The following is a 16,239-nucleotide window of genomic DNA, read 5'->3' as shown; positions in this document are numbered from 1 at the left end:
ACTTGTGGTCAATTGATCTATATCAGCAGAGATGAAAAAAAGAGCGAAATTCCATCCGAGATGACGACGACAAGGGGTTTCCGCTCGCCAACTGAGACAAGGGTCAATAGTTGGTTCTCTAGAAAAATATTAATATAGGGAGACTATATTTTGTAAGATTGAATTGATGGGATTTATTGGGCACGAGGCTGACGGCGACACAGCCTCATTTGAGGGGTACTTGGCATCAGAATTCTCAACCAACAGCTTTATATTTTATATTCTGGGAATACAAGTCACTGATAACTATGTGATTAAAGACGTTTGTTGTTGTGCATCATTTCACACATGACGTAGTTGTATCATTCTAACCGTGAAACATGTTCCATCATAACCTGTCACTCACAGCTCCTACGCCGGAGTGAATAAATCTCACAGGATCAGAATCAGAATCAGGCTGAGCAAATAGACGCAAAAAACCTCCACCATGTTTCGTCTGATCTGCAGCTAAAAGCTGATCATTTTCAACCCTCAGCGGGTACAGTAACACGGGTCCACTCTCTTCGAGTACAAACCTATTTCTTACTCATCATGTCTTTCTCATATCTGACCCGATGTTCAAAGAATTCATATTCGATAGACATCAAGGTTTCTGTATGTAGACACGGTCTGTATGGAAATAGACCCCTTGTTGTAGATCTCGAAGCGGGGAAACATTGCTTTTTCCTACCTTTGCTTTGCGCCATCATTGTCACTTTCACTATTCATCTCTGCGCTGTCTCTCCTCTTTGACCACAGCCTATCAATACCCATAATGTCCACATCACAATATCTTGGCTCGGCCCGTCGCGTTGGCCTTTGGTGGGGAAGCGCCAATTGTCGGGGCTTGAGTCGTCAACCACCTTCACAAACCGTTGGTCAAACCAACTGGAACTAATTGATCTAGATCATCATGTAGGGCGGCTATTAGATATCCTGTAGAAATATCATCTGATATCAGTCTTGGCGTGTGACGTTGTTAGCCCAGGAGCTAGGAAACTCTAATTGACTTCACTCTTCCCTGTCTCCGCCAACACTAAGGCAACCAAGATTGCCGTTAGTATGCGTATCCAAAGAGCTTGAGGTAAATAACGAGTCAATACATCACATGTGAACAAACACTAGTTCAAGGCATGCAAGCTTCAATTTGTATCTACCACTGTGCTACCATCGAAAATTGGCCGTCACAGCTACTCTCGCATGTTTGTGCCATTTCTATTCATTGTTTCCATTCTCATATCCGTCCGACTTGCTTGGTGAGAGCTCGCTTTGAGGTGCTCCTCATGATGTATCAAGGAGACATTGTCGCGACCGTGATTGAAAGCCAAGTGTTGTCAGGTTTGGATAAGAAAGAATTTAGTGCTATCATTTTGTTAGAGATTATTCAGTAGTCACCATAATGGATACTCACCTTGCAGCAAGAGCAAGCGCTGGTGCAAGAAGCATCGGCGTGGTTGCAGCAAGAGCTATAGGGTGTTAGTCAAATGTTCATTTTGACCAGTCTCATCCCAAGTTCATAGAACTCGATTGGAATGACCAGCTAGGAGACTCACCAGGGAGACATGTTGAAGATGTTGGTGAAGAAAGACTTCGAAAGGGTTGTAAAAGTGTGTTGAGTTTGTGTTGAAGAGTGAATAGCTTGTTGGATGAAGAATAAAAAGTCGAGTTTGAGGGAGATCAAGCGCCCTTCTTATACTTGATCGAGGCCACTATTGATCCCACTCGTAAACGTTTCACGTCCTTTATCAGACATCAGTTGCCTGATTATCGCATGGCAGGGTGTGGGTATGGGCGTGTGAAGACAGTAACTCCACTCCATGTCGATGTTGCCCGACCTGGGTGAGCATTTCCATCATTCATCCAAGGGTCTTCTCTTCAAAGTAACCCTACCAATACCCTCACCCCGCATGCCAATGTGCAATGCGGGATATCATGTCCCTGCAATTGGCCCATATTATGTAAAGTGGTTGCGCCGAATTTACGGTGCAGAACGAGCTCTCCACTGTAGTCAAGCTCTCACCCAAGCTCAAGCTCCATGAGTTTCGATTCGCGCCGTGCCGGAATGCAACCACTGCCCCAAAGTACTGGATGGCGAGATCATGGCAGGTTGCCGGCCAGCGAATGATGGTGTAGTACAGTAACACGACCCGTATCAAGTCCAATGGTTCCTGGCCTAGGGTTATTCAACAGCAAACGAAGTGTGGACGTCGAAGCTGTTTCCTATAACCGGCATGATTAACATGTTGAGGCCTGCCGCAGAGCTTGTGGATGGATCGAGGTAGGAGGGATTCGCCACGTAATGCCATCCGATTCAATGTGCAATGGTGTGTTTCTAGAGACATGTCGATTATCTCTTCCTCTAGCTTGGGCTGGGTTCCAGTTTAGTCTAGCTGCCAGGGACAAGGCGACGTTCGAAGCAGGTCATGCTTTCATGGAACTCGGCGACTAATGTCGGAAAAGAAGTAAATGTGGGGGTTCGATTAGGCCGGTTGATGGAGAACGGGAACGGTAGTGGTTACGGCGAGCCGGGGACCGATAAAAATGGGTTCCGTTTTCTCACCCACACCGGTGAGTATGAGGAGGAGGAGTATCCAATATCGAGCGATTGATATCACACTCCAAGACCCTGCGTGAAAAATGGGGTACTTCCCAGTACGGTATATTAAGTAGCCTCGTCCTGTACGTGGACGAATAGAGACGATCCATTTCCGGATGTGGGTACACGGAGTGAGTTGGTGTAAAAGAGTAAGATGGGAATGGATTCATTGTGAGCATGTGAGAGATAATCGACTTGAGAAGCGGGGTGAGGCAACCAATAGTAGAATGCTTGGTGTGCGTGAAGGTCATCATGGCAAAGTTATCCAACGACAATCGAGTAACGTTTGCCGCCGAAATAAACATTAACCGTATCATGCAGCAGATATCAGGATAGACTAGCTCAATATCACGGTATGTGAACGTGACGAGCCAGTGTGATGAACAGTCCTATCAACAAGACTATGGCCATGTGTGACATGCATTGCATAGGCAAAGCACATAGTGAGACGCGGAACCATGAGGGATAATCGAAACGTGAACGTGGATGGGGGCCACAAAAGCCCGAAACATGGACCGTTCAGATACAACATGCTTTGAACCATTCATGCATGCATCCCACGCATGTATCTTTAGTAGGATTGGGTAGAGGTGTTGGAAAGAGATCATTGGCTCTTGCACCCAACTCAGTATGCAGATGATAGAAAGGGAAGCACAAGGCAAAGATAGAGTTTATGCTTGGAGACCACAAGATGAACTATCTTGAATGTGTAGAAATTTGAGCAAACATACAACTAATATGCTTGTATGATAGCCTTTAGTCATGAGAACCATCGGGCTACCGGGGGCGTGGGCGTGGGAGTCTGGGAAGCCGATCGACAAGATGGGAAAGGAACCGACCCACGTCTAACGCGGCAACTATTGAAAGCTGCCAAGATGACGATAGAGACTCCAAGGGGAAAGATGCCGGATTGCCAGATGGGCCGCGATAAAGCGAAAGAGAGAAAAGAGAGCGGATACTTACCTCTGCGCATGAGTGTCGCACCATCATGCTGAGCGATATGGACTTGTCTGTAGTGTCATCTTCAACACCATGTATCTGGTGAAGCAACAATACGATCAAAGACAAGCAGCCCATCATCTTCTGCTGTGCTACTCACAAGTTCTACATCATCATCACAACAGTCAGTCATCACACTCGGCAAAACTCCAGCACCCCGGCAGGCAGCATATCCTCGCGGGTGAACCAAGGCCTTCCCCGATCATCGTCGAATCGGTCCGTAATATTGTCTTCAAGAGGTATTCAAGTCCGTCTGGTCAGGTTGCGATCAAGGCGTGGGTTGATGAAACAGGTCCTCGGCAGCTCGGCTGACAGGAGTCGGGATGCTTCCTCGTGGGGGCACGATTCTCTTTACGCCATCGTGAAATGTAGGAACAAGGCGTCCACTCGGATGGGTCCATGGGGGCTTTGGATCATGCGAGGTGATGTCGATTAGGGAAATATTGTTGTTCGACCGGAGGCTCAAGGTTGAATCCGAGGGGAGACAGAGAGACGAGGACAAAGGGAGATGGGGTCTCGATAGTGTAATTCTCTTTCGCCTGATATTTGTGACGATGGAAGATGTGAGTTGGTTAATTGTCATTTCTCGATCAAGAAAGGAGCTCCTTCTTGTTCAATCTTCTCGAGGTCCAAATGGGAGTTGAGCTTGTATACAAGCTCATAGCAAACAGGGAAGGAGCGGCCTTCCCTTAGGTGTTGCGCAACACCTCATTATAAGCAAGGCAAGTGCCTTGAGACTTCATTAAGTCGAACAACTCAACCAACAGGGACGGCCTCATTCTTATACTCAATCTCACCGACTTAACCTTATCAAACAACCATAGGGTCTTCCCGCCAGAAGCGGCAATGGGTCGCTTTGATGCACGAATTCAGCGACTCGACGTACCCTCTGATACTCTAAATCCATTGATCTACTCTATTCTCTGGCTGTTTTGGTGTAGTTGTGTGGTCTTGAGTGAGGAAAAGTCATCAGGGTTGACCATCAAGGTTCGCATATGTCTATCCGGGTTCTCACAACTCTGCAGACCCAGATAGGGCCGTTTGCATGATATTAGTGACCAGATGGAAGGATACATGGTAAATGCGTTATAGAAAGTATGTAAAACTTGTATTTTATATCTTGGAACTAAAAGTACCTCTATGGGTAGGAGGTGATCAAGGTGTCTGGTACAGTGATGGTAGCAGTGATAGCCATTCAGGTTAGGATTACTAAACAGTTTATCCATGGCCTCATTTCAAACGTCTTGAAGAATGCTCGACTTTTGGATACATTCAATTTACTCGGAGATTCTTTGTTCTTCCTGATGTGGCAAATGCTAGCACTTTATCTGCCCAAACCAACACTCTCTCACTCATAACGATACGACCACAACTAGGCTATATATTTCTCTTGTTTGATAGATAAGAGTTAGTAGTTCGAGAGACATCTTCTCAATATACATAATCCGTACAAAATACGTCCTGAAAATTCAAACAAGTCATCTTGCTTCAAACCCGATCCAGGGGCAGCAGAAATAAGTTACTCTGCCATTGCAATGACTTGACTGGGGCACGATACAACAAACTATATATATACTATGGTAGTCATACTGGAAAATGTCAAGACCATCGTTGTACAACTTACTTCTCAGCCTCCTGTCGCTAACATATACAAAAGGACACAAGCATCGAGTATTACATCCCATGAAGATCCGGAGTGTTTCATATGAATAAATATGCTTTATCAGTTTATTAACCATCAAGATAACTTCAACCTTTGATAAACTCCCAAATGGAACGATGCTATGCATGCTTTGCCAACTAACCCCAAGTACCTCCTCCACCACCACCTCTACCACCCTTCCTCTGCGCACTCAATCGCCAATCATCTTCCGTAGCGAATTTATTATAAAGCGGTTGAATCCTCTCCGCCTTCTTCCTCTTACTCAACCTATCCGTAGGTGCGACCTTGAAGAATGTTGGTGCAGCCTCAACGAGCCATTTCGGTTCAATGCTTGTCGTGCAGTGCATGTACTCCTTGCTTGTGAGAACAAGTTCATGATAAATGACCCACTCGGCTTGCTTGCCGAAAAGTGCGGAACTAGGGTGCAGATAGACGGGAGTACCCTCAATAAGGGTCTTGTAACCCTCCTGAGGATCCTTGCGGGCGGCGTTACGGAAGAAACCTGCGCAGAGAGCCCGGCGGACCTTTTCTGTAGCACGACCGCATGATTTGATGGGGTGCTTGTATCTGTCCATGATCTTGACGATTTGATCGCGGACATCCTTGGCTCGACGCATTGATCGCGCTTGAATAAAATTCTCAAAACACCATGGTGCTGAGTAGCCACTCGTCTTCCAAGAGTTGTATACATTGAGGAAGGTCAGATGATCGCCGTGAGGGTCGTGGAACTTGGCCTTCTTTTGGTCTGCCTGGGACTGCTTCTCCTTGGGTCGGTAAAAGACTGTGGGGATGTTCAGCATGGACACAATGCTAAGCACTTCTTCGGCGCAGTCGAGATCGACAGCAGCGATAAGAACCTTGGCGAGAGAAGGTTCCATAGGAAAGTCGGCCATTTTTCGTCCCAAACGAGTGAGCAGACCTTCGTCGTCCAGAGCACTGAGGGCATATAGCTCCTCCAACGCGGTAAGCATGGTATTAATCGGGGGCGGGTCCATAAAGTCAAAGTGGAGGAGGTCATTGATACCCATGGCTTTGAGCATAAGAATTGTGGTGGACAGGTTCTGGCGTTGGATTTCGGGAATGGTGGTCGGAAGCATTTCAGACTGGTAAGCTGCCTCGGTGTACAGGCGAAAACACTTTCCAGGACCTGTTCGGCCAGCACGACCAGCTCTTTGGTTCGCTTGGGCCTGGGAAATAGGCGTGACAACCAGTGAGTCCATACCAAGCTTGGGATCGTAAGCGTTTTGCTTGACGAAACCTGGATCGACGACGTAGTAAATCTCATCAATAGTGATGGAAGTCTCTGCAATATTGGTGGCGATGACAACCTTGCGGCTACCAGGAGGGGCGGGATCGAAAATTCGACTCTGCATTTCGGTTGGAAGTGACGCGTAGACGGGCAGAATGATCAGATCCGGAACATTGGGCCCCAAGGCTTTCATTCTCTCAAACAAAACCTCACAAGCCGTGTCAATTTCTTCTTGACCTGTTAAGAAGAGAAGAATATCACCCTTGGGTTCGGTAAGATGAATCTGCATGACTGTGACAAGTGCAGTATCCAAGTAATCAGATTCGGGTTCCCTAGAGTAAAGCACTTCGACAGGAAAGGTTCGACCGGGGATAGTAAAGATGGGACATTCGTTAAAGTACGCAGAAAATTTGTCGGCATCGAGTGTCGCTGATGTGACAATAACCTTCATGTCAGGACGACGCTTCAAAGTCTTTTTGAGGAGAGCAAACAGTACATCAGTGGCGATAGTACGTTCGTGAGCCTCGTCAAGCATGATGCACGAGTATCGGGACATGTCGGGGTCAACCAAAATCTCTCTTTGAAGCATACCGTCGGTCATGTACTTGATCTTTGTGGAAGGGCTAGTGCAGTCCTCGAATCGAATCGTGTATCCAACCTCTTCGCCGAGCTTGCAGCCGACTTCTTCAGCTACACGCTTGGCAACGGACATGGCAGCGACACGACGGGGTTGCGTACAACCGATCATACCATCGTTGGCAAAGCCAGCTTCAGCAAGATATTGTGTCAATTGTGTAGTCTTTCCGGATCCTGTCTCTCCGACAACGATAAGAATCTGGTTCTCGTGGACAGCCTTGATCAATTGGGTGCGGAAGGCAAACACGGGCAGAGACTCTCTTTGGTCCTTGATGCTCATATTCGTACGCTTGCCCAGAGACTGTCCCTTGGGAATAACAGCTTTCTTCCACTCGGGGACATCCTCCGCAGTCTGGTTCTTCCTAGCGTTCCGCAAATCGCTAGCAAACTTTCTCTTGTCGGGATCAGCCATAGGGTCTTGCCACTGCTGAGAAAGATTCTCTTTGGGTTCGTCCTTGGCAGCAGCATCGGCTTCTTGTTGTTTGAGTTCCTTGCGTTCTTTCGCCAAGTTGGTGCCTGACATTGCCGCTCGGTTCATAGAGCCATCAGGTGCCTTGACGACGCGAATAGGTGATAGCTCCAGGGACTGCTTGGTTTGTCCGGCCAAGAATGGTGGTTCTTCCTCACGGACTTCGATATCGACATCCTCTTCTAGCTCCATCTCGCCATCACCACGGAGAGTTGCGTTGTAGTCTTCCTCCAGGTCAGGATAGTCAGAGGCCTTGGCCACTCCGGATGCGATCAGTTGTCGGATCTCCCATCGTTCGGGAGATGTCATTCGCTTCTTTTGTCGTCGCGGGGGGCCCATATCGTTTCGAGGCATTCCGCTTGGCTCTGCGAATCCGTCTCTTGCGCCTCCCGGTGCACCTCCCAGAGCTTCCATGTTGGCGCCTGTTGACATACGAACTTGTGGCTCCAGATCCTGTCCATTTTGCTGATCAACATCCTTCATCGATAATCCTACTCTATCGCGGCCGTTTTGGTCCTTGTCGAGACTTGTAACCTTGACCCAAACTTCCTGTCCCTGCGTCACCAAATCGGAAGGATGGTTGACGCGCTGTCCTGCAGACATTCGAGACACGTGAACCAGACCATCAATTCTTCCTTTGACGTTGTGCAAATTCACAAAGGCACCAAAGTCTTTCAGGCCTGTGACGTGACCTTGATAAACCTTGTGAAGCTGCGGTGCATCATCTATTTCGGTCGCTGGGGCGTTGCGAAATCGATCGTCATCGTCGTGTCGTTTGCGGCCTCGTCGGTCTTTGCGCGAATCACGATATCCGTCGCGCCAATCTTCATCGCCTCGTTCTTGTGACCGTGACCTTGATCGATACTTGTCTCGTTTTTTTCGTTCCCTCGAACGGGATCTATCTCTTCTCCTTCTTCTAGACTCTTTTTGGTCGTTCTCAGGGCTTCGGCTTCGTTTTCTCGTGGGTTTTTCCTTTTTCGCCTTTGGTTCTAGGCCCTCCAAGAGCGCGAGGGTATCGTCAATTGCATCGGCTCCATCGTCGCGCACAGGTTCCTTGTCGGGTAGCGCAAGGCCACTAAAGACCTTTTCTTTTTCTTGAAAAGTTCGGGATGAATGTTCCTTTGGTTCGTCTTTTGTTTTGCCTTTAAACTTTGGATGCAAAGCGAGTACTAGCCGGTCTATACTTTCAACAAGACTAGGAGGTAAACCGGGAGTTGTCGTCTCAAGGTTGTCGCGGAATTCGTCAAAACTATTGCATTCTGTACGTTTTGCAATCAGGAATTCAGCTACAGTCTTTTCGCCAACACCCAGATGGTTCTGAACTTCTGATGTCACCTTTGAAACAAGGGACAAAAGCTCGAGATTCAGCAAGTCATCCATCGCGATTGTTGATGTCGCAAAAGGAATCTTTGCAAGACATTTGGACCAGATAGTTAAGATCCACAGGTTATCTTATCGTCACGTGCGCCATTCAACGTTAAAGTGGTAACGACGTTAGAAGGAACCGTAACAGTGATTCTCCCATTACTGATGGATACATACATTAATCAAGAAGAGTGCCAAAGAATTGACAGACTCTATGTACAGTTCAATCCTCGAAAAGCAAAAAGATGTATAACAGCGGAATCTAACCACCTATATTGGACGAACAGGGAATCGAACCCTGGACCACTCCCAATGACGAACTCGGAGTCGAGAACATGCTAAGGGAGTATTATACCACTAAACCATTCGCCCGAATGGAATTATTGAGAGTTTCGAACAGAACTGTGATCATGAGGGACCGGCTGTTTACTCTCGCAAGACACGTCACATCATGAAAGTCTAGGGTAAAGAAATCAGTGCTACTGTTAGTGAACTAAAACTTACCATTTGCTAGGCGAACGTTGCAGGTGTGTTTTGCATGCTCATGTGTGTCAGAGATTTTGCTTCTGCCTGGCTGGATCTGTTGAGATAGACGTTGATGTAAGTGAGGTGACGTAGGGTGATGGTGTATACACAAGGTTGAGAAGACACAAGTTTTACTTTCCAAACATGGTTTTTGAGGCCTGCGAAGGAAGAAATGTAGCAGCCTAGAAGCTTCTTGTCGCTAACCTTTGTTGTTCAGTTCGTTGAGTCAGATATCTCTGGGCTCCCTCCAACTTTGAACTGTTCCTTCAGTGATGACCCGACTGTGGCTGTAGGCGGGGTTCATGACTGACAAACACCTCTTCACCAATCATACCTCCAAATTATCCCTGCCGCAGCACTTTTACTTACGCAAGCCCCTCCCCCAGGAACGCCACCTCCAGGTGACCCAACTTTTGTCGCAGAACCTCCCCAAGAGCGTCATCGTTCAGCCTGGTCACACGCCCTCAACTCTACTCTTTCATTTCATCCTACACAAACCAACACAGACAACCCTTGAATTCGCTCTTCCAACCTAGACAAAACAAATTTGAGATTTCTACTGCAACACTCTATTGCGCAAGAATGTGTTCCGCAGACTTCTTCCTCGCTTTCCTTGCTATTCTTTTCCCCCCACTGCCTGGTAAGTCCATCGCTTTGACCAACTCCCATCGTCGCGCATCACTAACACGTCAATTAGTATGGGTCAAGTGCGGTCTCTGCAGCGCTGATTCTCTAATCAACATCTTGCTCTGCTGTCTTGGCTACATTCCCGGCCTCATCCACGCATGGTACCTCATCGCCAAATATCCCGAGCCACCCTACGAATATGAGTCTCTGCCCCAAGATCGCGAGGGCAACCGCGTCACCTACGTCTACGTCCAGTGCCCACCAGGTCCTCACCAGCACCCAAACAACAAGCAGCCAAAGCCCCAACCCAAGCCTCAATCTGGCAACGCCGGCAACATGAACTACGGTACTCAGAACGCTGCCAGCTCTTCTCACACTGCACCCCAGCAACAGGGCGTCGCGAACAACGGCGAGGGCAGCAGCTCTAACGACCAAAGTGTACCTCCTTCCTACGCCGATGTTGTCGCAGGAGACCACAAGATTCAGTCCAAGGACTAGATACGAATGGTCTGACGAACGGAAATAAGAGTTTTGGGCGGTTTCAAACCCGTCTCCATCGCCACCAAGACGACATGACACAATTTTGTGCTCTCGCCTTCAACAACAAGTGCGGGTGAGATGGCCGAGTTGGTTATGGCGCCAGGTTAAGGTTAACCTTAACACCAATTTCCTGGTGGAGCAATCCTCCTGGGTTCGAGTCCCAGTCTCATCAGACAATTTCATTTTTGTATCTTTTCACGATGATTCTTTTGGTGGGAACTCGACCCAGGAGGGTTAGTTGGATTTTGAGTCATGGTTTGGTGCGGCGGACGGCTATCGGCAGGACTTACTCAGGCACGATATGATGATATTCTTTTTCGCGCTACCTATTTAATACATCGATGGAGTTGCGCATATGGCTTTATTGGGTAGGCGTCTTTTCTCATGAATGAATACGAGTTGGTTTAAAGACTCGAGCTATAGGGTTAGTTAGATAATATGACTGCTTAATTATAATTGTCGTCTTGCATCGGTGAAGTGTGCATTGTCAGTTCCAGGTTTCGAATCCCAAGGAACGAGAAATGTCATCATTTATTTACTTTAAGATCGCAACCACTTTGCATTTTCATCTCCTTGGCTTGGAAATGTCCACAGTCATATGCAAGTGCTTGCAACTCTGTTCATCAAGCGTGTCTCATTACAGCATCTTCCCTCAATGAATTGATCTAGGGTTGGTGTCAACTCAAAACATAAACTTAGAAACTAGACAATAAATAATCTAAGAACAGGTCTAAAGTGGCATAAAATGACTAAATTGTTTTATCTCTTAGTCTATGGCTACTCGGATGTCCGTAACATCTCCTAAAAAGTCCTTGATATCCTGGAAAATATGCTCAATAGGAGTCACTATCCCGAACTCCTCGTTATCAAGGGACATCCGGATCTTGATTCCTGTAGAGTACAGCCCAATAACCTTTCCGTGCTTATTGAAAACAATCGATCCCGAATCGCCTTTCGCACAATACGTCAATCGCCTGTAGTGGTTGCCTGGTTGGTAGATATACTCGGAGGTTTCGTGGTCCTCGCTTCTCAAGTGACTGTCTTCCACCATCGCACAGGCGATTCTATTCCGATGGTATGTCCCAATTGCAGGGCCGTTGGCGGCGCCGACTTTCCAAACAGGCGAGTTATCAGGGTCAACAGACTGGGTGTCTTTAAGAAGTTCTCCGTATGTTAGGTCTGGGTGAGCTGCAGAATGGTACTTCTCTTCCCAAGCTGATAACGGTGGTAGGCAATTGGGTCCTTGTCGATGCTCGACTACATCAATCAAAGCCCAATCGAGTCTCATCTTGTGCTCATCAACTGAGTTATCCTGATGAACGGAGACCCTGCGCATGTAGCCAGAAGCGGCAAACAGCGTACCAAGCATTTGTTTACCGTCGTTAAAGAAGTCGATTTTCTTCTGCATTTCGCCCTCGGCTATCTGAATCCTTGCCCGTAGCGAGTCGATCGATTCTTGGTTAGACCTGTCGCCACCGTTCCGGAATTTGGCCTCCATTTCCTCAAGTCGTTGATTCAGGAGTGTAATTTGATCTTTGTTGTACCAAATAGTAAAGTTGTGCTTAGACCTAGATGGACTCTCAAAATGTAGGATATTTGCGCTATAACCAGGAGCATATCCCTTTAAATCGACATTCCAACAATCACTATCGGGTTCAGGCGGCATAGGTCTTGATTTGTCACCAACGCTCTCGAGGCGAAAGCCTGGTAGAGCAGGCCGAACCGCATGATAGCTGGTGAGGGCATACCTCTTCCAGGCTGGACTGCTTTTTCTCTGGATTTCAACAAAGCAGCCTAGGGTTCCGAATCCAGCAGATCTCTGAGACCCGTCGCTGTGCGTGTAACTTTCTGCCCCAAAGTCTTCGCCTGGCTTTACCATCTGCTGGTAGTCGCCAACAAAACACTTGTTCTCCCGCAACCCTTCAAGGACAATATCCCTGGCGTATGTTGGGGGTAATACGTCGGGAGAATAGCTTGTCCTGGCATGGTGTTCAATATGGACTTGGACGTCCGTCCAACCTTGTTTATGTTTTTTTATGTTGGCTTTAATATCGGCAATGACCTCAAGCCACCCCGTCTCGTCGGAGCTGTAGTCGACTGCGATGTAAATCGTAATTGGGCTCCCCCCCCGCCTCGACCCATACTGAAATAACCCAATAGTGACCATTGAACGTCTTGTTGCCGTGAAAGCCTCGAGCATCTGATTCACGAGGGCCCTGATATCATCCCATGAGTCGCATAGGTCGCTGTTAGTGACTGGTTCATAGTAAATCGTCTGACCGAGTTCAGGCGATTGCATATCGATATGAATACTATCATAAGCAACGTCGGAGTCTTTGAACATGTGGTACAATTCCAGGGCGATTTCTCGAACAGCTGTCTCCCAAAGGCCCTGCTTGTCTACAGACCATGACGAATAAATACAGATAGTCGGGACACATGTGTCAGGTTGCGAGGCCATATATTGGTTCTCGAGCCAGACTTCTGCATCGCCATCTTCTTCGTATTCGATTCCAAGCCGACAGACAATTCCTGCAACAGTCTTTTCGATTTCGCACCTACGTTCTTCGAGAAGGGGGAAAGGCCATGTTGGATCTGAGGCCCACACGAGCGGGAGAGGGCGAAGCTCTGGCCAGGCAGCGCGATACCTAGCAGATATCACTGTAATAACAGGATCTGATTGACTTGGAGACTCCATAGCCAGACTGTATCTATTTGAGACGAAGATTAGCACGGAGGAAAAGTGGCAGTTATTCACTGTGTCATATCCAAGTTATTGTTATAAGACTACAGGAAGATTGCGTTTGCACAAGCATGACTTTATAGTCAAGGTAGTATGTAAGGGTTTAAATATTTGTCAAGCTTAAATGTTTGATGGTTTTGAGTTTGTGTGTTGCTGGGCGAGTTAGAAGTATATCGCATTAGAGTTGCGGGACGGCACCTTGCCCGCATCTTCGGTTGCCTGCTGCTTGATCTGTTTTGGGTCTTCTTTCCCGTTACTTTCAGCAGTGACTCAGATGCCCTGAACCTTTCAGCTTCCGGCGGCACTGCATCAACCGTGAAAGCTGTTGTCGAATAGAGGGCGCGATTCGGAGTAGTTCTAACACGCTCATGGTAATCGGAGTGTCCTTCAGGTGGCGTCTCATCTCGAATTGTACTGCTCAGTGGCCCGAATCTTGTCTAGCAGGTAACGAGGATTCTTCTTAGCCTCGAGATTTCCCCTGCCATGCTCGTGTTGTTGACCCGCTGCCATTTGTTTCTCCAAGACACTATACTAATAATATACACTTCACACCAGTCTCTTAAATGGGCAATAAAATGCCCCAGAACTTTGCGAGCTCCTCTGGTACCGTCATGTCTCCAGGCTATTAGATAATCATCCTTAAACCAAAGGACTACCTGAATATAAAATTGCGAGGTTGCGTTTATCGGTCGCTTGATTTATCAGGTCGTTGACTGTTGCAGTTACACTCAGGTCTTGGAAAGCTTCTTCCTCGCAATCTCACGGTCAGCTTCAGTAGGTAAATTATTATCTTTTAGGTAGACGTACTCTTAGGTCATATCCTACATCCACTTTAGGCCTGCTTTTAGTCTATTTAGTTTTTATATCATAAGCTTTGGTCTTTAGCTCTCTGTCATCTAGATCACTTAGAAATCTCGTCAAAAAGGAGACACAAGATGTAATATCATATGCTGAATAAGACTAAAGAAATATAAATTGCCAATCGTGACACCTTGCGCCAAGCTGCTACGCAGCTACTGTTCTACATTGTTTCCCTTTGGATGCTTAAGCACATGGGGTATCGAGAATCCCTGCCGTTTCCCTCTAAAGCAAATGCTCTCTTCATAATTCCGTCCTGGTGTTATCGGAATCGTCGCTTTTTGTCGTGGTCATGATCATCAAAGGTGCCAATGTTTCGTTTTTTCTCTCAAAACATTACGCCATCTCTTTAAAGATGCGCAAAAGACTCCGTACACCTGTCAGAGTGTTTTCATCAGGACCCTGGCCAGGGGTCCACTCAGCATGGGCAAAGTCAATGAGCTTGAGGGAGTAGATTTGAGGTAGTGATGCCTCGAGATCGGAATCCTCGTCGAGCTCGTCTTCGTCGTCCAGAGCGATGCCGCTATCAACCCTCTTGGTGGTGCGAGCTGCTTGACCGATGCCGGCCTCTGCGTCGATAAGTGCGTTGTTCTCCTCGATGGCACTTCGGAGAGCTTGACCGTCACCCTCGAAACAGAAAAGTAGCGAGGATGAATACATTCGGCTTTCATGGCGGGAGAGTACCTCTTCGACCCTCTCGAGGTCTCGGATAAAGGCTGCGCAAACAGCCTTGCCAAGGTCTTCGTCGATACCAGCGCTCTTGTTGAAGATGAACTTTCGGAATTCGTCGACAACGTTTTCTTGCGTAACCTTTGTTCGGCCATAGTCCTTGTCGTAAATCTTGTATTCGGCTTCATCCAATTGTGCAGGGTCCTCTGATCCACGGTAAACCCGCATACCCGCTATTCTGAATCCCAAAGTGCCGTGTGTTGTCTCGGCCGAGATCTTGTCGAAGCGCTGCTTCTTTTGTTGAGGTGCGTCATCAGCCCACAGTCTAACGCCCAGCTTCACGTCAAGAATGTTGGGACTCTTGAAACCAAAGGTGGCGTTGTCCAGCACAACCGCCTTATCGGTCTTGATCTTGTTGTCCTTGGCGGGAACCCAAGAACCCTCCTTTTTGCGTGATGCAGTAGCATGAGCGACCTGCTCAGTAACGGATGCGACAATCTCTTCCTTGGAAGTCTTGAGATCTCCAGCATGGGAAATCACACCAGCAACGGCATCGTCGATTGCCTTTTCCGTAGGGTCGGTCAACAGGAGCGAGCCCATAAACAAGGGCATAAGATCGGCAAAGTCGGGATATCTTCGATTGGCAGACTCATAGAAGTCTATCTCGGGTTGAGTACAAGGCTTGACGAATAGCTCGCCATCAGGAGTGCAGAGCGTGCCGGCACTGAAGTTTACGATTAGCCTTGTGTAGCGGGGAATGAAGTTGTGACGCAGATATGCCAAGAAAAACGGATAGCGCAGTCAAGGGAGAACAAAAGATGCTCAATGAGAAGCGCGAATGCAGTGCGAAAAGTGACAAAAGACTTACTGGCCAGCGACAGCATAATTGTAATCGCGGAGTTCTTTGCGATCAGGCATTCTGAATCCGATAACCATATCGGAACTTGAACTCTGAGTGTGGCGGTAGGTTGGGCGCGCGCCGGTGTAACGATAAGATTTGGATGAACAAGGAGGGATAAACCAATGCGGGGGAAAAGTTGATACTGACGTCTAGAAGTGACAGACGACAGAGGATATAAGAAATACAAAAGGGTCAGGGCGGTGAGACGACGTGTGGAGAGATGCGCAGTTGTTGAAAGGAATTGAAGCTGAAGGTTGGATTGGACTGGAGCGATGGATCGAGGGTGTGGCTCAGTCAGCTCAGCGCAAGGCGAAGCGCTATGGTTGCTAGGTTTTGGGTGGAGAGAGCGCTAAATGATTTTTCAGGCGAATAAATGAAGAT

At 47.6% G+C, this 16,239-nt stretch overlaps 4 protein-coding genes and 2 non-coding genes across 6 annotated transcripts; 2 read left to right on the top strand and 4 right to left on the bottom strand.

The window, feature by feature from the left end:
* Positions 1 to 5,413: 5,413 nt before the first annotated feature.
* FPOAC1_007898 (uncharacterized protein) lies at positions 5,414 to 9,010 on the bottom strand (the record flags this gene model as incomplete). The annotated part of the gene is made up of 1 exon (XM_044852344.1): positions 5,414 to 9,010. One exon carries the CDS (start codon positions 9,008 to 9,010, stop codon positions 5,414 to 5,416), a length of 3,597 nt encoding a protein of 1,198 aa, XP_044705014.1.
* A 261-nt stretch (positions 9,011 to 9,271) lies between these two features.
* On the bottom strand, positions 9,272 to 9,367 carry FPOAC1_007897. Its single transcript has one exon. It is a non-coding gene; the product is annotated as a tRNA-Ala (tRNA).
* A 735-nt stretch (positions 9,368 to 10,102) lies between these two features.
* Positions 10,103 to 10,645, top strand: FPOAC1_007896 (uncharacterized protein; the record flags this gene model as incomplete). The annotated part of the gene is made up of 2 exons (XM_044852343.1): positions 10,103 to 10,160; positions 10,218 to 10,645. 2 exons carry the CDS (start codon positions 10,103 to 10,105, stop codon positions 10,643 to 10,645), a joined length of 486 nt encoding a protein of 161 aa, XP_044705013.1.
* A 114-nt stretch (positions 10,646 to 10,759) lies between these two features.
* On the top strand, positions 10,760 to 10,859 carry FPOAC1_007895. Its single transcript has one exon. It is a non-coding gene; the product is annotated as a tRNA-Leu (tRNA).
* Positions 10,860 to 11,453: 594 nt separating this feature from the next.
* FPOAC1_007894 (uncharacterized protein) lies at positions 11,454 to 13,385 on the bottom strand (the record flags this gene model as incomplete). Its single annotated transcript, XM_044852342.1, has 1 exon — positions 11,454 to 13,385. One exon carries the CDS (start codon positions 13,383 to 13,385, stop codon positions 11,454 to 11,456), a length of 1,932 nt encoding a protein of 643 aa, XP_044705012.1.
* A 1,239-nt stretch (positions 13,386 to 14,624) lies between these two features.
* FPOAC1_007893 (uncharacterized protein) lies at positions 14,625 to 15,875 on the bottom strand (the record flags this gene model as incomplete). Its single annotated transcript, XM_044852341.1, has 2 exons — positions 14,625 to 15,681; positions 15,826 to 15,875. 2 exons carry the CDS (start codon positions 15,873 to 15,875, stop codon positions 14,625 to 14,627), a joined length of 1,107 nt encoding a protein of 368 aa, XP_044705011.1.
* Positions 15,876 to 16,239: the final 364 nt, after the last annotated feature.

Source organism: Fusarium poae, chromosome 3 (genome assembly GCF_019609905.1).
Source record: "Fusarium poae strain DAOMC 252244 chromosome 3, whole genome shotgun sequence".
Lineage (NCBI taxonomy): Eukaryota > Fungi > Ascomycota > Sordariomycetes > Hypocreales > Nectriaceae > Fusarium > Fusarium poae.
Note: the sequence above shows the minus strand (reverse complement) of the source record. Positions and strands in the feature narration are given on the sequence as shown.